Source organism: Pantherophis guttatus, chromosome 6, assembly GCF_059756535.1.
Source record: "Pantherophis guttatus breed Tessera chromosome 6, ASM5975653v1, whole genome shotgun sequence".
Taxonomy (NCBI): Eukaryota; Metazoa; Chordata; class Lepidosauria; order Squamata; family Colubridae; genus Pantherophis; species Pantherophis guttatus.
This window is the reverse complement of record NC_142068.1, coordinates 98608935-98625023: the sequence shown is the minus strand read 5'-3', so window position 1 is coordinate 98625023 and position 16089 is coordinate 98608935. Positions and strand designations below refer to the sequence as shown.

Genomic DNA, 16089 nt, shown 5'->3' with positions numbered 1-16089 from the left:
GCCTTCTCTGCATCTTTCATTTTCAGGCAAGAGACCAAGGCAGGTTTGCATGCATGTCCAGCAGGCCCCATTAGTGGTGCCACATCCCATGTACAGTGAGCACCTCAAGCACCAGAAATCTATAATACACTTGGTATATAGAAGGTTGGTGTCTGGTAATATCTGCTATGCATACAATCATAACTGATTAAGCAGTTATATTAATACTACAGAGACTATACCATAGCTAATTAAATAGCAATGTTGGCTATTAATAGACATAAAGGTAAAGGTAAAGGAGTCCCTGCAGATTTTACTCTGTTAGTCATTGCCGACTATAGGGGGTAGTATTCATCTCCACTTCAAGACCGTTGAGCCAACACTGTCCAAAGACATTTCTATGGTCATGTGGCCAGCATGACATCACAGAGTACGGTTACCTTCCCACCAAAGTGGTACCTATTTATCTACTAGCATTTGCATGCTTTCAAACTGCTAGGTTGGCAGAAGCTGGAGCAAGGACAGGAACTCAGCCTGCCACATGAAGCTCAGATCTTCAACCTGGACTGTCAACTTTCCAGCCATCAAGCCCATTAATAGACAGTACATTTTATTTTATAATTTGTTTTCTATTGTTGTCAAATGTAAAATATCTCAGTGAATTGTATGTATTTTGTACTCCTGTTTTATATAAAAACATCAAATAGGATCCAATATAATACATACATAAACTTTACTGCAATCACAGATTAGTGTCTAATATTCATTACATTGCTTCAGTTAGTAATACAAAGTAACAATACTGTGAGTCACATAAACTTTCACAAAATCAATATACAACAATAAAAGGAAAAATTGCTGACTTCCACCTTTTGACATCTTTCTCCTCACTGAAGACCCTATCTAACAAGTTGTCAAACAAAATTTTGCTACTGACTACTCCTCCAATTTTCCATCCACACCAAAATATAATCTACATATTGAATATAATTTACCTATTAGACTACCTGCTATTCTAGACAATCCAAGACTAGCCAGCCCTTTATTAAATAGAAAAGGAAAAAGAGAAGTAACTATTGGAAATAGGGGTGCTAATAATTCTTTTTCTTTTATCCCTATAAGTAAAGTTACCTGGTTAAATTACTTATAGTTTCAGTAAGACTGTGATATCTGTTCCCTGCATGAAAGGGGAAGAAATTATTGCTGATTGGACTGCTGTGGGACGAGTCAGGTAGCAAATGAGCTATTCCAGAGTAGAATAATATATTAATGCATATCACATTTTGGCCCCCTCTCCAATTTGGTAGATCTCTGGGAGTTTTATTGCAACAAGTTTAAAAATATAATGAAGCATTTGATTCAGAACAACAAAGTTAATCTATATATCACTGTACATAATATACTCTACAACACCTCTAGACTCAGATTTCATATTCTCTAACAACTACATATCAACTGGGTACTGAGAGGTACAGGCAAAACAATCTTTAATTCCTTTACCAACAAATTTACCAGTGTCTCGAATGCCTGTCTTCTTCAGGGAAGTATGGAACAAGACAGAGAACTAGAGATGTTGTCCAGTACACCCTGCTGTCAGACAGCTTTCCTACCAGGACTACTGAAACAGCCCTGAGACTGATATGACTCAGGACCTCACTGCCTCCATGACAACTAGGGACAAAACTAAGTTAACAGTTGGCCCATCATTCTCTCTCTTTTGGATAAGGTAAATTAAATAGTGGCATCACAGCTCCAAAAGATTTGGATTAAAATAGGTGATTGAATATGTTTCAGTCCTGATTCAAGTTTCAGTCTGGTAGATGGTTTATATCTAGAATAGTTAGTGGTGTTTGAGAGTATGACCTCATTGGTCCTCCAACTGGTTTTTCAATGCTACTGATAAAAATATTATCTTGAGAGGTAGATTGAGAAGACAATGCTTTATCATGATCTACAGTACTTGTATATTCTATTTGTCAGGTTGTTTCAAAATACTACTTTGGGTAGGTCTCTATGAATAATTGTAATGGAATGTGTGAATGACTTTGGGGAAAGGGGGAAGCAATGCTGCCTAGGAAACAATCAGACAAGAGAGGCAGGAGACCCAGTGTTTTAATGGTCGGAAAAAGAAAGGATCTGCCCTAATGGATTAAGTAATTAACAGTGGTGGCAGGACCTTTTCTGCTGCCACACTTGCAAAATCCTGTTACAGCCTTATAATAATGTAGAATTAATTCATTCAGTCATGTCTCCTATCTGGGTTACTGGGAAGGCAGAAAATAATGTTACCTATGATGTTAAACTCCTAGGAAAAATGAACAGCAGTATACACACATACCCTATCTTTAGTCTATCCTCAAGTGATGTGGCAGTAAATATCGTGAACCAATGTCTGCAAGTAAAACAGATCTCAAAGCATGAAAATAATTTTGAACAAACTGGAGGTGTGCCTTCTGAAGGATAAGACTGATCCAAATTTGGTGATTTATCCATCTTGAATGGAGCAGCATTCTCTTGAAGGAGTAGGTGGAATTGGGAGCATTTGATACGCAGGCAATTAGAATGGGTTGCAAAGTATTCTTTGAGTTTCGAATGTTACCCCAACACTATCATTTCTGAAGTATGCTAACTTGGTCAAAGTGATGGTTGTCACCTTTCAATTAGATTAACACACTGCAAGGGTATTTCAGAAGATCCTCCAAAAATTAGAGATTATCTAAAATATGGCAGCCAGAATTTTGAGTAGTTGCTAGGAAAACAGAGCATATAACAGCTTTCCCATTTCAAATTTATTGGTCAGCAGTGTATTCTTAGGAATAATCCAAAATACCTGTGTTTCCCAGAAAATAAGACCCGGTCTTATTTTCTTTTAGGCTCTGAAATAAGCACTAGGGCTTATTTTGGGGGATGTCTTATTTTTTCCTATGTAGGTCCACTTGTCAGGGTTCCAAGTAACACCCCAACAAAAGAAAACTCTGAGACTAGAAGTGCCTCAAAGTTCCATTTTATTAGAGATATCATATTGGCACATCTGGGAAAACCCGAATCTGAAAGCTTCCAGGTTTTCCCCACCCAAAAGAAAGTCCAAGTCCCTTCCCCTGCACCCACTTGTCCATCACTTGGTCCAATCAATGCATCATCCCAACTGGGGGTAAGGCTTATATTAGGTGCATGTGTAAAAACATGCTAGGGCTTATTTTTGGGATAGGTCTTATTTTCAGGGAAACAGGGATACTTATGATTTTAAAGCCCTAAACAGGTTGGGACCAAAATAATGAAATATCAGTAATTTTCTCATGACTTGGTCTGTGCTACATAGTAACTAAAAAGTTCTAAATATACCTCCTCTCTTCAAGCAGAGTAGTATCCATACAGCAGGATCTGATTAGTATCTACATTATCTACTTATTTAAAAAGGCAAACCACAGACAAATGGATATATTTCATAAGACATAATTATGAAAGTATGAATATGAAGTAATGATTATTTATTAAAGGAAAACAAAGTTAGTTGTGGAAAAGAAAAAAATGCTTCACAAATAATGTGGATAATCTGATATGTGATTTTTAATTAATGTAATCTTTTTTAAAAAAGTCACAAGTTGACTGAACTTTGGTCAATTTATCATTCAAGATCAACTGTATACTTAAAATCTCTGCTTTATTTGCAAGTGGGATGGCATGCATTCCTTTGGAACGAAAAATATAAAATACATGGTTACTTTAGAAGACACATACTAAGGAATGCATTGCTACAAATTTGGATCAAGATTAAAAAATAACATTACACAAAAATACCAATTTGGATTTCACCTATAGAAACATTAAAGCATCCAAATTTAACTGAGTAGGACAAGATAATAAGATATAGAGATATATTAAAAGAACAAGGAAGTCTGAAAACAAAACAGGAATTGGAACAAGATCTAAATAGAGAAATCGATTGGTGGACATATACGAAAATTCGGTCAAAATATAAAGAAGACACAAAATTAAATGCGATACATCCTGAACAAAATGAATTGAACAAAATTATATAAGGGACGGAGGAGAAATTAATCAGTAGAATATACAAATTTTATAAAATGGAAGAAGAAATAGTTAAGGATACAATGATTAAATGGGCAAAAAACTTTAATCACACAATAGAATTGGAGAAATGGGAAAAAATGTGGCAAATAAATACAAAACTAACAATGTCCACAGCATACAAAGAAAACCAGCTGAAGATGTTTCATAGATGGCATCTACCCCCGGCTAGACTTGCAAAGATGTTTACAAGTAAATCTCCAATGTGTTGGAAATGTAACAAGAGCTACGGAACATACTACCACCTCTGGTGGACATGTCCAGCTGGAAAGAAGTTCTGAGCTAAAATTAAAGAATGGCTAGAGAAAATAATAGAACAATCTATGAACGAAAAACCAGAGACATTCTTATTAGGGATATTTACGGAAAAATACACCAAGGAAATAAAATATTTGATCTTATACATTGTAACAGCTGCCCATATAGCATACGCACAAAATTGGAAAAAAGAAAATATACCAGCAGAAGAAGAGTTGATAAAAAAAAATCTTAAAGTGTGCCAAGATGAATAAATTAACAAAAGAGCTTAAAGAAAAAGAGGATACGGAATATTATATAATCTGGCACAAATGGTATAAGTGGCTGGAGAATAGGAATAGGAATAATGGAGAAGAAAAATAGGGGTGAAATGTAAAAAAAGGAAAGAATGAATATGTCAATGTATAGAAAATATAAAGTTAATAGGGGTCTTAATAAATACACTGTAATTAAAAGAGAGAGGACAAGAAGAAACTGGAATAATATAAAGGGAAAAGGGAGAAAATGTAAATACTAGAAGATCATCACGAAATAGCTGTTAAGAGAGTATATATATATATAAATGTTGTATGTCTTGTAATATCATTTTATGTTATAATAATAAAAAATTTAAAAAAATCTGCTTTAAGTTTAATGTTGAATAAAAAACGAAGTGGTCAATTAATTTTGGTCTAAGTGGTATGTAAACTATACAAATTCCCTTTATTAATGTTATGACAGTAAAAGTCATACTGTCTACCAAGTCTTGTATCTAATTTGTTATGAGTATTTACAGGAAAATGCTATTACTGCAAGAGACTAATCTGAAGAGCAAAAGGAACTTAAATGAGATATTCTTTACAGTATATTATAGACATACATTCTAGAGCCCCTTGCTCCAAATGTATATATATAAACCAAATGTTTATATATAGCTTTAGGACTTAGATAAAAACTCTCATATTAATTGCACTATTAATTATTATTAGCTTATATTTTATTGAAAATTATACTTTTATATTAAACATAGAGAGAAGGGGGTTTAAATATCTTCCTTTATTCATTGTTCATTAAATCATCAATTTTTGTATTTTTTGTTGAAAACACTTATCAGCTGTAATGCTTAACATTCTAGCTATAATACTTATAGCTAAAGCTTCCATATGCTAGAATTATAAAAATAAAAATAGGAAATACTAATATGTGTAACACTGAGACGCTCTGCATATAAAATATAAGCATTCCATCTGATCAGAACTCTTCTTGCACTGTTGAAATAATTCTGGCATTAATGCTAGATTCAGGATGGAACAAAAACAAAAACAAAAAAAGAAATTCCTGATGCAACAATTAGGGGTCTATTCTGTCAAGTTCTAGGAATTCTCACATTTTAGTTCTGTCACAATGTTTGTCTTTTGCCAAGTGGATGCATATTTCCACTTCTTGTTCTGCCCCAGCTACGGACCCCAAAGAACGCAGCACACACAAACTCTATACAAAGCTTATTTTACTCAAATAACTTAGTCTTTATCATTCAAAGGCTGTTAATGAACTGTCTTAACAGCCTACCAGAATTCTAAGATAAGGTAATCAGTCTTACTAGCGTTGGCAGAAAGCTCAGGAGCAATTTTGCAGACACGAAGGAGAGTGAACTAAAGTTGTTCTCTACAGCTTGTTGCAAGCAGTGTTCCTTCTTAAATAGGCTAAGGGAGTGGCCAATTAGCCCCAAGCTTTACTCTTGAGGAGACCTCCTCCTGAGGAGCCTCTCCTGCCTTTTGGCAGCTCTGCGCGCCCGTGCATTGAGAAAAGGCTCCTCCTCTTCGTCCTCTTCACTTAAAGGAGCTTCTGGAGGTTCTGAAGGCCCTGGCTGAATCCCTGCCTCTGGCACCACATCTTCTCCAGCCTCCTCACTGTCCGACTCAAGCGCCAGCTGCACAGGCTGCTGGCGCAGCACCACACCAGCCTCCTCGTTGTTGGAATCAGCTACAATCTGCACAGGCTGCTGACGGGCCACAACACTTCTTCCTTGTGGTCTCCCATCCTGTTTCTCAACTTTATTCCCTATGCTATGTTTTACAAGAAGCTGATTACAACATATCGCCCAGACTATCTTACTTTACAGTGTTACATTATGAGATATACAGTAAAGTACCCAGGATGTATGCTCCGATTTCCATGTTCAGTAGCTGCCTCCAGTCTACAAATCTTTTGTATGTGGCAGTGTTTTTAGGAACTCTAAAATTATGACTTTAGTCTTTTAGTTTTTCTGACATTTTCTTATTTTCTGATGATGTACTTTCCCCTATATCTTCTTAAAGCCGAACAAGCTATATAGGATGTTAAAACTCTCAGAACATTTCTTGCCCTCTTTAACTACTGAATAAAAACGTTTTTATAATGAATGAAAATATTCTTACTAAATAAAAGATTTTTAAGTTAAGTGTCTCTTTTATCCACCTATCAGCCTTATTCACAAAAGTTTACATCAAAACTTCATGTCTCTTATTTATTTTCATATGCAAAGAAATTAAGAGGACTCCAATAACCTCTCAAAAATCCATTCAAATGAAGCATTCATGATTGTATTTGTGCTTAATATACTATTGTGGCAATACCAAGAAAGCAGGAAAACAATTTTGTTGTCTGATACATTCTGAAAAATGGTCACGGGAAAGGTATAATACCAACCTTGTTATTTTAAAAATGAAAGCAAAATACTAACACAAGGATTCAAATCCAAGATACTAAATATCTTATATCCATATTGAATATATGTATGCTATATACTATGCCAGAGAATCTGAAAACTACATTAAGAGAAGTTTATAATAGGGTCCAACAAAATTGGACTCCATAGCACTGAATTATATATGCTTTTAAAACATTAGAACATTTTTATATAAAAGATAGGCACATTATTTCAGATTTCTTACCTGTAATGCACTATTCAGGAAGCAGCTATTTTGTCCTGGCTCATTGCTGAGACCTTTACTTGGTGCTATAGATGTTGTATTTCGTGGAGTAAACATGTCTTGCACACCACCCTGTCCCACAGAAAAATAATTTCTCTTCCAAGACATCTTTCACATTTGGATATGCAATATAAAACTGGTTCTATAGGTGTGTCTGTGGCTTAAAGATTCAAAATCAAAACTAAGTTACACAATGCTAAAATATAAAACTTCCTCCACATTCCTCAGTGGTATCTCATGAAGTGACATGAACGCCGTATTTCTTTTAAATCCAGAAATAATACTGCAATATTGTTACGGTAATAAGCTATGACAGGAAAACATCTTTGTATCTGAAAAAAATGGGAGGCAAACTAAAAAAAAAAAATAGTTTTTCCAAGAATGATCATAATGAAGTCCTATATCTAGTGTAAAAAGTTTATTCAGAGTGTAAAACATATTCAAAAATACTAAAAACCGGAAAAATAACCTTATGTTCTATTGTAATTTCTGTAGACTAATAAGCAGGCAAAATGAAGTAAGAAAAAAAAAACTAGCAACCAAAAAGCTTGTTATTCCTCTGTCATTTTCTTCCTGGAATATTGGTACAGGCAGCTTCACTTTTTATAAGCAAAACAAGCAGAGATTCAATACTGTCTTTTAATTCAGGCAGAGAGGATCTTCTTGGTTCCTGTAATTTCCTCAGCAAGACTTAAGTGGTATCTTCTGTTCTTCCTTTTCTTGTGAGCAGAATGTCTAGTTGTGGCAGAAAGAGAAAGAAAGAAAAAGAGAGAGAGAGAGGGAGAGAGAGAATATTGCGTAATTTAATTAATGTCTTAGTTTTCTTCTACCAAGATCAGCAGTCCCTCACCTCGCCCCAGAAACTCAGGAACAAAGTCAAAGGAACGGAAAACAAAATCCCACCAAATGACCAAAGAAATATAATAATTACACTTTTCCATAAATAGTACTAGAACAGGTTAAATGTGATGAATTTGGATAACAGTAAATGATAAGTAAAAAGTGGTGTGTATTTTACTGAATTGGTTACATTTGTTGCTATGATAACAAAAACATATTTTTAAAATCAAAGTTGATTGAGTCAAACATATTATATTACACCATTATCAGTTAGTAGGAATGATTGTTGATTGAGATTCTTTATTTGGTCCTGAAGTACAGTAAGAACTACAGCAGCAGAATGCACAACCAAACAAAACAAGAAACATCCTTCTTAAATACTTCTCTTATAAGGAAATTTTAAGATAATTACATATACTTGTAGAAAAATGGGAACATTTCACAAAAATATTAATAAACTATGTTAAGTATGTGGACTTGCTTTGGTTAACACAACAGAGGGCCTGTATAATATATTTATTTTGTGAATATTCTTATTTTTAGACTACGGTTTACATACAGAGAATTGATATTCATTCCATCAATTAACAGAATGCATGTAATTAAACCAGAGACTGAATCTATACAACATGCAAAGTCAATTTGCTTAACTATGGTTTGATGAATGTAATTTGCTTCACACATCATGCATGATGGGTTTATGTATCAAACAAAATAAAAAATGTTTGGTTTTTATTTGCTATATTGTATAAATTATGACATGGATTAATATGTACAAATTCAGCCAAGTATACTTTATTAAAGTATATATATATATATATATATATATATGATAACCCGGCGTTCCCCGGGTATTTATTTATCCCAATCCTGTATTAGACAGGAAAAGCCATCGCTCACTGTGGTGAGAATTAGAGACCTAATTGCCCTGGCCAACAGCCTGGGAAAAAATCTACAGGGAACAGTCTTTGAGGTGATTATCTGCATTAGCAGGCACCTCCCCCGACAACTTGCCCTCTTTGCTTGAAGCTGAGGGCCTAGGGGGTTTATTTTTGTTTGTTTGTTTAAGAACCAATCCCCCTTACCAGAGGGAGCTCCCTTGTGGAGTACTGTGAAGCTATTACCATGGCAACTCCATGTGATGTACATTAGAAGCCATTTAAAGGCACAACAGGCTGTATCTTAACAGAACTTGAATACAAAATGCACACTATCACTGTCAAAAGTACTGTGATTTGACACTATAGATATAATTCATTCCTTTTCATTTCAGCAGCCCAGGTGTTCCAGAGTTATGCTGGAACACACACACACACCCCAAGGGGTATTAGAGGTGTCTTACCCACACAGTATTTTTTTCCAGAGAATAAGTCATCTGTGTAGCAAGTTTGATTAAAATTGCTGGAGGTTTTTGAGCGTTATGCTGGAACACACAAACATGCACACATCGAGGGGTGTTAGGGTATGTTACCCCCACAGTATTTTTTTCCAGAGAGTAAGTCATCTGTGTACCAAGTTTGGTTAAAATTGCTCAAGGCATTCCAGAGTTATGCTGGAACACACAGACATCCCGAGGGGTAATTAGGGGTGTGTTACCTCCACAGTATTTTTTTTCAGAGAGTAAGTCATCTGTGTACCAAGTTTGGTTAAAATTGCTCGAGGCGTTCCAGAGTTATGTTGGAACACACACACACACACACACACACAAGGGGTGTTAGGGTGTGTTACCCCCACAGTATTTTTTTCCAGAGAATAAGTCATCTGTATACCAAGTTTGGTTAAAATTACTCAAGGCATTCCAGAGTTATGCTGGAACACACAGACACACACAGACATCCCGAGGGGTATTAGGGGTGTGTTACCTCCACAGTATTTTTTTCCAGAGAGAAAGTCATCTGTATACCAAGTTTGGTTAGTTTAGTTTAGTTTAGTTTATTTGATTTGTATACCGCCCTACTCCCGAAGGACTCAGGGCGGTGAACAGCCAACAATAAAATACATAAATACACAAAATTTAAAAACCCGATAAAATCAAATTAAACTTTTTGGCCCAGACAAATTAAAATACCCCAATAATTTAAAAAACAGATTAAAATTTACATATTTAAAAAGGGAAGAGATCAGGCCAAGCCCGCTTGATGGAATAAAAAGGTCTTCACAGCACGGCGGAAGGAGCGCAGATCCGGGATCCTCCATATCTCCGGGGGGAGCTCATTCCAGATCGTAGGTGCCCCCACAGAGAAGGCTCTCCCCCTAGGGGCCGCCAGTCAACACTGTTTGGCTGATGGCACCCAGAGGAGTCCCTCTCTATGAGAGCGTACTGGCCGGTGGGAGGCTATTGGTGGTAGTAGGCGGTCCCGTAAATAACCAGGCCCTAAGCCATGGAGCGCTTTAAAGGTGGTAACCAAAACCTTGAAGCGCACCCGGAAGACCACCGGGAGCCAGTGCAGCTCGCCCAGGAGAGGTGTTACATGGGAGCGCCATGTCGCTCCCATTACCACCCGCGCGGCCGCACTCTGCACCAGTTGGAGCCTCCGGGTGCTCCTCAAGGGGAGCCCCATGTAGAGAGCATTACAATAGTCCAGGCGGGAGGTGACGAGGGCATGAGTGACCGTGCGTAACGAGTCCCGATCCAGAAAGGGACGCAACTGGCGAATCAGGCGGACCTGATAAAAAATCCTCCCGGTCACGGCCGTCAAGTGCTCTTCTAAAGACAGCCGTGAATCCAGGAGGACGCCCAAGTTGCGAGCCCTCTCCATGGGGGCCAATGATTCGCCCCCAATAGTCAGTGATGGCGTCAACTGGCTATATCGGGACGTCGGAAACCACAGCCACTCGGTCTTGGATGGGTTGAGCCTGAGCCTGTTCCTCCCCATCCAGATCCGTACGGCCTCCAGGCACCGGGACATCACTTCAAGGGCATCGTTGGGGTGATCCGGGGTGGTGATGTACAGCTGGGTGTCATCAGCGTACTGATGGTACTCCACCCCGAAACCACGGATGATCTCGCCCAGTGGCTTCACATAAATGTTGAACAGGAGAGGTGAGAGGACCGACCCTTGCAGCACCCCACATATGAGGGGCCTCGGGGTCGACCTCTGTCCCCCTGTCAACACAGACTGCGACCCATCAGAGAGAAAGGAGGAGAACCACCGCAACACAGTGCCTCCCACCCCTAACTCTTCCAACCGGTGCAGCATGATACCATGGTCGATGGTATCAAAAGCCGCTGAGAGATCTAACAGGACCAGGACAGAGGAGCACCCCCTGTCCCGAGCCCTCCAGAGATCATCAACCAACGCGACCAATGCAGTTTCCGTGCTGTACCCAGGCCTGAAGCCCGACTGGAACGGATCCAGATACGTCGTTTCATCCAGGTGCTGGGGGAGCTGTTGCGCAACCACACTCTCAACAACCTTCGCCACAAAATGAAGGTTGGAGACCGGACGATAATTTACCAACATTGCCGGGTCCAGGGAAGGCTTCTTGAGGAGAGGCCTCACCACCGCCTCTTTCAAGGCGGCAGGAAAGACACCCTCACCCAGCGAAGCATTTATAATCCCCTGGAACCAGCCTCGTGTGACCTCCCAAGAAGCCAGCACTAACCAGGAGGGACACGGGTCCAATAAACAAGTGGTCGCGTTCAGTCTACCCAGAATCCTGTCCACGTCCTCAGGGGTCACAGGATCAAACTCATCCCAGATAACATTCTCAAGACCTGCCCCAGTCCCTCCCCCTGAGACTATCCAGTCGGAGTCCAGATCTTCCCGAATCTGAGCGATTAAAATTACTCAAGACGTTCCAGTTATGCTGTCACCCCCCCCCCCACACACACACACACCGAGGGGTGTTAGGGTGTGTTACCCCCACAGTAATTTTTTCCAGAGGGTAAATCATCTGTGTATCAAGTTTGGTTGAAATTGCTCAAGCCATTCCAGAGTTATGCTGGATCGTATATATATATATGCATAGATCCTTTTTTATATATATAGATTACAACTAAGATGGGTCTTAATAAAAATCAAATCTACGATTAAATTTATGGTTTGTAAACCAGAATTGCTTGATCTTACTGATTTTGGCAAAACAAAGCAAAACATATTATGGATTAACCCAATATATCTACCCAACCACAGTGAAAATTATTTTTTACTAGATTGATTGCAGATACCATCCAAAATATTAGTTATTAAATCTCCCTAATCTTAGCTCCATTTTGTTTAAGCATCAGTCTTCCAATCACAGAATAGAATAGAATAGAATAGAATAGAATACGATTTTTATTGGCCAAGTGTGATTGGATACACAAGGAATTTGTCTTGGTGCATATGCTCTCTGTGTACATAAAAGAAAAGATACGTTTGTCAAGAATCATAAGGTACAACACTTAATGATAGGGTACACATAGGGTACAAATAAGCAATCAAATCATATTAGGAAACAGTCAATATAAATAGTAAGGATACAAGCAACAAAGTTACAGTCATACAGTCATTAGTGGAAGGAGATGGGTGATAGGAACGATGAATCAGCTTCTACTCTAGCAATTCTAAACCCTTCCCTATGTCCCAACCATATCTGGGAGACAACTAATGGGGACAAGAGAAATATCTTCTTAGTGGCCATACCAATTTTCCTGCTGGAATCCACTTTGGCCAATTGGCTGAGGGCCTCCTATTTAGGAAGGTATTCTTCCCAGACTGAATATACTTCATTATCCTCTTTATTGGCCCATTCTTTTTTTTTATTGAAAAAGTTTTACAATTACATTTTCTCCCCCGTTTCCCCCCCCTACCCCTCCCTAACCTCCCTAACCCTCCCTAGCCCACCCCTCCCACCCCGGACTTCCACAAAATATAATCCAAATCAAAATCCCCTTTTTATAAAACTTGAACCCCTCCACCCCCTGTATATTTTTCACATCTTCACAAAATTCAATTATTCTATCTCTATATAATACTTTCAGTTAAAAGCTATCTGATATTTCCTAGTTTGATATTTATTCTGCACATAATCTATCCACTTTTTCCACTCCCATACATAAGTCTCTTGTGAGCAATCTTTTAAATATGCTGAAATCTTCGCCATCTCTGCAAAGCTGGCCATCTTCAAAGTCCATTCATCAATAGTAGGCATAGCTTCATTTTTCCAATATTGACCTATCAGTAATCTCGCTGCTGTTATCATATACAATATCAACTTTGTTTCACCCAATGTAAAACCTTTAACTATACCCAATAAAAACAATTGTGGAGAAAACTGAATTTTTTTCTTCAAAATATTCTGCATAACCCACCAAATTTTTATCCAAAAAGCCTTCACTTTCTTACAAGTCCACCACACATGATAATATGTGGCATCTAGGCAATCAAATCTCCAGCATTTTGGTTGAACATTAGGGTACATGCACGACAATTTCTTAGGATCTAAATGCCATCTATAAAACATTTTATAAAAATTTTCCCTCAAATTCTGCGACTGTGTAAATTTAACATTCTAAACCCATATTTTTTCCCATGTTTCCAATATCACTGGTTCTGCAAAATTTTGTGCCCACTTTATCATGCAATCTTTAACCAATTCAGTTTCTGAATCCCTTTCTAACAAAACATTATAAACCCTTTTAATATGCATTGGACCTTTCTCTTTTATATGTCTAACCAATTCTTCCTCATGCATCATTATACCAGTTTTTTGGTCCTCTTTCCATCTCAATTGAAGTTGATTATACTGTAGCCAAGTTAAATTAATCCCTTCTTCCAACAGCGTTTCTAAAGTCTTCAGTTGCCATCTGCCCGCATCTGCAAAAAGAACTTCTTTATATAACCCCCCCCCCAAGTGACATTATATTTGTATTCCACATGATATGACCAAGATCCAGCCATAGCGGTATTTTGTAATCCCATTTGAGTCGGTGCTTCTTCCAAACTCTCATCAAAGAGTCTCTAAGTATGTGGCTTTTAAATATTTTATCCACTTTGTTCTCATAAAATAAGTAAGCATGCAACCAAATTCAAGATCAAAACTTTCTATATTCAATATTCCAGTCTTTTTCCTTCCAAACCAATCACTTGCTTGAGTCAAAGCTGCTGCTTCATAATATAATTGTAGGTTTGGAAGTTTAAGGCCTCCCCTTTCTGGAACATCTTGCATAATTTTCAGTTTCACTCTCGTTTTTTTCTCATTTCAGACAAACTTATTCAATCCTCTTTGCCATTCTCTCAGTTGTTTACCACTTTTAAGCACCGGAATCATTTGAAACAAAAAAAGAAATCTTGGCAAAATGTTCATCTTAATTGCTGTTATTCTTCCAAGTAAAGACAGCTGCAGTTTTTTCCAAGTCTCCATATCTTTCTGTACATCTCGCCACAACACCTCATAATTATTTTGGAACAATTTGATTCTGCAACTTGAACTCCTAGATATTTAACCTTTGGTACTATCTCAAAACCTGCCTTGCTTTCAAGTTCCTGTTTTCGATCTTGTGTCATATTTTTAACTATCATCTTAGTTTTTTTCTGGTTCAATCTAAATCCTGATACTGTACCATATTGTTCTATAATGTCTTTCATCTGGATTATTGATTCCATCGGCTGTGTTAGGGTAACTACCAGATCATCTGCAAATGCCCTTATTCTGTAGTCCACTTGCCTTATCACTATTCCTTTCAAAGTGCTCGAGTCCCATATTATATTCAACAAGACTTCTAATGTTAAAATAAATAACAATAGGGATAACGGACAACCCTGTCTTGTTCCTTTTTCAATATTAAAGTCTGTTGTCAAACTTCCATTAATAATAATCTGTGCCTTTTGTTCTTGATAAATTGCTGAAACCGCCTGTATAAATTGGTCCCCAAAGTCCATCTTTTTTAAAGTCTTTAGTAGAAAATTCCAGTCCACTCTATCAAAGGCCTTCTCTGCATCCAAAAAGACCAGCACTGCAGGGGTCTGTTTATTCTTGTCAAGATATTCCAGTAAATCTATAACTTGCCTTACATTGTCCTTCATGTATCTGCCTTCTATGAATCCCGCTTGGTCACAATGAATCACCTCTTGAATAACTGGCATCAACCTGTTGGCTAATACTTTTGCAAATATTTTATAATCATTATTCAGAAGAGATATTGGTCTAAAATTCTCAGGTTTTTTAGGACCTATTTGCTCTTTCGGTATCAATGAAATATAAGCTGTTTTCCATGATGGGGGTATTTTACCCCCTTGTTGTATGTTACAAAATAAGTCTTTAAGATGTTCAATCATTTCTGCTTGTAAGGTTTTATAGTACACCGCAGTTAAACCATCCGTCCCAGGAGCTTTAGCTGTTTTCAATTGTTTAATTGCGGCAATAATCTCCTCAACTGTTATAGGATAATTCATTCTCTCCTTTTGTTGACTGGTAATTTTTATAACTCTTTTATTCTCTAGATATTTCTCTATAAGTCCATTCTGTGTATCATCTTTGGCATATAGTTTGGTATAATAATCTACAAAAACTTCTTTAATTAATTTTTTTTGGGAAATTTCCTTCCCTCCAATATCAATACTATCAATAATCCGTGTACTCTGCTTCTTCCTTAGTGTGTAAGCCAACCATCTGCCCAGTTTATTAGCGTTGCAAAATGTGTTGTGTTTCGCAAATTGTAAATTTGTTGCTGTTTGTTCCGCCATAAGCATTTGAAATTGATCTTTCAAAAGTTTTATAGCTCCTCGTATTCTTTCATCTGTTGGGTTTTTTATAAGTAACTGTTCTTTATTCTTTATTTCTGCTTCCATTTCAGATCTTTTGTCGGTTCAATTTGTGTTTAGAGTTCATATGAATGAGTACCCCTCTCATATACGCTTTACTCGCGTCCCACACGATTTCAATAGGGGTACCCTTATTCAAATTCATTTCAAAAAATTCTTTCATCTGCTTTTTAAGTTCTATTATATTTTTTTCATATCTAAACAGATTTTCATTTAATCTCCAT

The 16089-nt window shown here is 37.4% G+C and overlaps 1 protein-coding gene across 9 annotated transcripts in view; it reads right to left on the bottom strand.

Annotated features, from left to right (window-relative positions):
• The window catches only part of USP54 (ubiquitin specific peptidase 54), a 167257-nt gene that overhangs the window by 107264 nt on the left and 43904 nt on the right, over positions 1–16089 (bottom strand). For all 9 annotated transcript variants that reach the window (XM_060694164.2, XM_087872318.1, XM_034435269.3 and 6 more), the window contains one exon: positions 7239–8012. In XM_060694164.2, coding sequence (XP_060550147.2) covers positions 7239–7385 — 147 coding nt within the window. In that variant the 5' untranslated portion in view covers positions 7386–8012. The remainder of the gene's footprint in view (positions 1–7238; positions 8013–16089) is intronic.